The sequence below is a fragment of the Gossypium arboreum genome, chromosome 8 (assembly GCF_025698485.1).
Source record: "Gossypium arboreum isolate Shixiya-1 chromosome 8, ASM2569848v2, whole genome shotgun sequence".
Taxonomy (NCBI): Eukaryota; Viridiplantae; Streptophyta; class Magnoliopsida; order Malvales; family Malvaceae; genus Gossypium; species Gossypium arboreum.
In genome coordinates, this window is record NC_069077.1 from 1122254 (window position 1) to 1127530 (window position 5277).

At 35.1% G+C, this 5277-nt stretch overlaps 1 protein-coding gene across 2 annotated transcripts; it reads left to right on the forward strand.

The window, feature by feature from the left end:
* The first annotated feature begins 643 nt into the window (after positions 1-643).
* Positions 644-4979, forward strand: LOC108470202 (palmitoyl-acyl carrier protein thioesterase, chloroplastic). 2 transcript variants are annotated; one of them, XM_017771471.2, is made up of 7 exons: positions 644-969; positions 1753-2321; positions 2454-2587; positions 3276-3389; positions 3640-3811; positions 3925-3993; positions 4246-4979. In XM_017771471.2, the coding sequence occupies exons 2-7, from the start codon at positions 1839-1841 to the stop codon at positions 4513-4515; spliced, it is 1242 nt and encodes a 413-aa protein (XP_017626960.1). In that variant the 5' UTR covers positions 644-969; positions 1753-1838; the 3' UTR covers positions 4516-4979. The 2 variants fall into 2 exon arrangements, with proteins under 2 accessions (XP_017626960.1, XP_017626959.1); XM_017771470.2 differs by having other exon boundaries at positions 647-874.
* Positions 4980-5277: the final 298 nt, after the last annotated feature.

Consider the following 5277-nt stretch of genomic DNA (forward strand, 5'->3'; position numbering starts at 1 on the left):
ACTTATAACTATTTTAACCATGGAATAAATAATGGAATAAATAAGGTTTAGAAGTCATTTTACTTTACCTCTTTTTTTTTTTAGAATAGTTTAGCGTTTAGGTTCGAATATCATTATATGTAATTGATGCGTGGGTCTTTAATCCTATCATATGTATATGTCATGTATATATTTTGTCTAGATTCTTTAATGTTTTGTTCGGTTTTTCATTCATTGTGTTTTTGTATAATGTTGTTTGAATTGGACTGAACTGATTAGACAAGTAATCAATTGAGGGATTGGTTTGGAAGGTGACTTTAAATTGATCTGATCGGGAATTGATATGAACCGGTTGAACTGATTAAAAAATTGATTAAACAAATGGTTCAATCGGCTAAAAACTGTTGAATTGACGGTTGAACTACTTATTTTTTTTTTGAATTTTTAATAAATCGATTGGACCAATCAATTAATAGCTTAATTGGTTCGACTATAGATTCAGGTTAAAAAAAACTTTTGTATTGATTTGATTTTAGAGTGCCGTTTTTACCATAATTGATGATATTAACCTTATCTATTTTTTTAATAAAAAGGTAAAATACAATCTATCTCTATTAAGAGGGGCCTCTCTGTTAGTTTTACCATACTTGATGATATTAACCTTATCTATTTCAAAGACATGTGTACGGTATAAAACGGTGTCGCTGGACGCCGATTCCCAGCCACGCAGTGAACTCGCTTTTTTATTTTATATAATTTAGTTATCGTTTAGAAAAGTCGAAGCGAAATTTCAGAAAAATTATTTTTTTAAAAAAAGAAGCAGAAGAAACAAAAGGTAGGGGAGCGAACAAAAAAGAGTAAGGAAAAGCAGTACTTTGATCGCCAGCCCTAGAAGGTACGAACACAAGGGTTTTACAGATCCTTAAAACGCAAATTTGCATTTTCTCGAGAAAATTTCTCATCATTTGATTCGGTTTTTTCTTCGTTAAGGTACGGTCGTAGTTTTTCGTTTCTCAGTTTTAGTTTGATCTGAGCTTTTTTGGTTGAAATGATGCTGATCTCTTTAGTTACCGAGAAAATAAATGAGAAGGATGTATTGTTATATTGTTTTTTTTTTCTCGAAAGGTTTCGAGTGATTGTGGCGGCCATAGGAGATCTAATGTTTTCTCGCATTTTCTCGGCAATCAAAGGCAGCTTAAATTTATAATTTATATGAAAAAGTTCAGCTTATTGTTTATTTTATCGTATTTTTTTTCTCATGAAACACAGAAAGAGCAAAGCTCCATTCTGTATTGTTTGCTATTTTCTCTTTCATTTTTTAAGTTTATTTTCCGGTTTTTCGTCTTGTAAACTTTTTAAGCGTATTACTGTTTTTGTTTTTAGCGATTCTACATCCATTTTGCAATATATGTTCTTCAACGCCGATTTAAGATTCTTTATGCGACGCTCTTTGTTTAAGTACTGTGATTTTTAGTTCATAACAGTTTGCTTTGAGCTACTGGTTAATCCTATCTTCCTTTTTGTAAATAGATCCCTATAAATCTAGAACTTTGAAATATAAACAAACACGTGTATATTATGTTCTTTAGATTATGGCTGCTTATTAAATAAAGTAGAAAGAAATTATTTACCTATTAGATTGGAACCTGCTTTTAAACATATAGAATATGTAATCTTCTATATAGTCAAAATCTGAAGATTTATGTGATTATATTTATTGTTAGTGCGTCTTTTGGATATGTTCTGATTCTTTAATACATGTGATACTGTTAGCTCATGCACCAGCTGCTTGTATAAAAAGCTTTACATTTTGCAAAAGAAGGGATTTCAGCACGAAATTGAAGTTGTTTTTAAAAACCATGGTTGCTACTGCTGTGACATCGGCGTTTTTCCCAGTCACTTCTTCACCTGACTCCTCTGACTCGAAAAACAAGAAGCTCGGAAGCATCAAGTCGAAGCCATCGGTTTCTTCTGGAAGTTTGCAAGTCAAGGCAAATGCTCAAGCACCTCCGAAAATAAACGGCACTGTGGCGTCGACAACTCCCGTGGAAGGTTCCAAGAACGATGACGGTGCAAGTTCCCCTCCTCCTAGGACGTTTATCAACCAGTTACCTGATTGGAGCATGCTTCTTGCTGCTATCACAACCATTTTCTTGGCTGCTGAGAAGCAGTGGATGATGCTTGATTGGAAGCCGAGGCGGCCTGACATGGTCATTGATCCGTTTGGCATAGGGAAGATTGTTCAGGATGGTCTTGTTTTCAGTCAGAACTTCTCGATTAGATCATATGAGATAGGCGCTGATCAAACAGCATCCATAGAGACACTAATGAATCATTTACAGGTAGAGTTACAGTTATTTGGCTAGTATGTTTGAACAATGAACATTGGGAAACAGGATTTACATTTATTGGTTTCTTTTGTAGAGATATGGCATAAGCTTGAGTTTTAGTTAATACATCTCACTTTTTGGCAGGAAACAGCTATAAATCATTGTCGAAGTGCTGGACTGCTTGGAGAAGGTTTTGGTGCAACACCTGAGATGTGCAAGAAGAACCTAATATGGGTTGTCACACGGATGCAAGTTGTGGTTGATCGCTATCCTACTTGGTAAGACATGCTTTTTTGCTCATGATTATAGCAACAATTCATGATAAGCCACTTTTGCTCTACAGTATGGCTGTGGCATATCTTTTGATACTAACTAGTTCAGTTCTTGAATTCCAGCAATATTCTGTATTATACAAATGATCTGTATCACATCTGGCGGACTTGTGTTTGTTTCATTAAAACTTGGATTGATGTTATTGTTTAAGCTTTTAAAGGTTAAGATATGAAGTCGAAGACAATTAAGGCTAGCCCCCAGCAATGAATAACATAAGAAAGATAAACCTGATACGCTTCTTTGTTTAATGAGATTCCCTGTTTAATACTAAGAACGGGACCTTAACTTGTCATTTTTGTTAATGTTAATACTTCCCCTCTAATTTTGATTTAGGTACCTATGCACTATATTGTTTTAAGCACATGGCAAGTTATTGGTGTTGAAAATAACATTCACTTAACTGATATTAGCTTGGCATTAGGGCTTGTTTCAAAAATAATAATAAAAACGAAGAAGTTGGCCTAAAATAGTTACTTTTAGCAAGGTATGTACTTGTTGGAGCACCGTTCTTTTTTGTATGTCACGAAATTAGTAGTTCTGGAGGTATTAAGAGTATATAGAAATATTATTATTATTTTCGTTAGGTGTATGTCTATATTGATGAACATTGAACTTATTTTTGTTGTCTTGCAGGGGTGATGTTGTTCAAGTCGACACTTGGGTCAGTGCATCGGGGAAGAATGGCATGCGAAGAGATTGGCTTGTCAGCAATAGTGAAACTGGTGAAATTTTAACACGAGCCACAAGGTCGGTCATTGTTTATGGAAGGATCATGACCATATGTTTTTTTTCGTGATGTAACCTGTTGAACTCTAAAATATTTCAAAATTTGTTTTGCTAGCATTTAATATGTTTTCAATCGATACACGAATCGATATTTTGGTTTCCCAGGCCACATCTAATGACTTTTTCCTGACCTTGTGTTTGCACTTTAACGAACAGTGTTTCATGAGTGACTAATCCCAGTCTCCTCTGTTTTTGTTTTGTTGATCTGCAGTGTATGGGTGATGATGAATAAACTGACTAGAAGGTTATCTAAAATCCCAGAAGAGGTTCGAGGGGAAATAGAACCTTTTTTTATGAATTCAGATCCTGTTCTGGCTGAGGATAGCCAGAAACTAGTGAAACTCGATGACAGCACAGCTGAACACGTGTGCAAAGGTCTAACTGTAAGTCCCCGCTTCCCCTGTTTCTCTTTCATATACTTACAGCGTCTGTCACTTGTAATTGCTGTTATGTTCATTCGTTGCAATTTGTAATAAAGTTTATATCTAATTTGCAGCCTAAATGGAGCGACTTGGATGTCAACCAGCATGTCAATAATGTGAAGTACATTGGCTGGATCCTTGAGGTAGACTCACTCCGGTTGTATTTCAAGGATTTTCTTTTGAACATTCTCACCATTACCTCTTCGTATCCGAAGATAACAATTAAATGGAAATCATAACTGATTTTTATTTCGTATACCTTAATTTTTACCTATGATGTCAAGCTAATATGAAATTGGAATTTTGGTAGAAGTCTGCTTCAGATCTTCACGAGTTAAGTCATTTATAGTCTGTTGGTTACATGCATTTTAACCGGATGGTAGTACTTGTTGCAGAGTGCTCCATTACCAATCTTGGAGAGTCACGAGCTTTCTGCCATGACACTGGAATATAGGAGGGAGTGCGGGAGGGACAGCGTGCTGCAGTCACTGACCACTGTGTCTGATTCCAATACGGAAAATGCAGTAAATGTTGGTGAATTTAATTGCCAACATTTGCTCCGACTCGACGATGGAGCTGAGATTGTGAGAGGCAGGACCCGATGGAGGCCTAAACATGCCAAAAGTTCCGCTAACATGGATCAAATTACCGCAAAAAGGGCATAGAAATCCAAGTAATCTCATTGCTGTGTGTAGTATCTATCGTGCTCTTTTCGGATTTATATACATATATTCCTTATGATTATTAGTCTTCCTTTGAGAAAAAAAAAGGGGTTGTAATTAGGCTTGTTTAGGAGTCGGGTTTTCGTACATAGCCTTGTAAGGCTCAGCTCGTATGACCCGAGCCTCGGACACGGATTTTGTGAAGTTGGGCCCGTGCCCTAACCAGCATAGGCTCTTTCCATGGAAAGGTGGTTCTGCTTTTGAAAAATTGAATAGCCATGTGAGATGGCTCTCTCCCTACATTATGGGCTTTTAACCAGTTAGAGACCGGGTAGTTTAGGATAAAATTTATCTTTAATTTGGGAGGATTTGTATATTTTTTTTGCCTTTATTTTAACCTAAATTTGCTTATAATTATTTGGTTTTATATTTAGGTATTGAATCAATGAAGTTTTTAAATTTTAAAATGTTTTGATTGGCTTACATTGACAAAGCATTGTATCAACCAATTTTTTTAGATCAAATGTAAGCCCTTGTGTAACTATTGCATGCATGTTAGGAAAAAAAAAAACAAAAACAAAACAAAAATTCACTTAAATTTAGGTGAGGTGTTTATTTTTTTAAGGTATATATGCGTTTATAAATTGATTTATGTACGTAAATGTATTTCATGTGATCGGTTGCATTCGAAATCAAATAAAGGGTTAAATTAATTTTAAGTTCATCGTTTTGAATTGGTAAAAAATAGAAAATTGAGATAAAACA

Coding starts and splice junctions, on each gene's coding strand:
- LOC108470202 (XM_017771471.2), top strand. CDS start 1,839: ATGGTTGCTACTGCTGTGACATCGGCGTTTTTCCCAGTCACTTCTTCA. Junction 2,322..2,453: donor CACTAATGAATCATTTACAG/GTAGAGTTACAG, acceptor ACTTTTTGGCAG/GAAACAGCTATAAATCATTG. Junction 3,390..3,639: donor ATTTTAACACGAGCCACAAG/GTCGGTCATTGT, acceptor GTTGATCTGCAG/TGTATGGGTGATGATGAATA.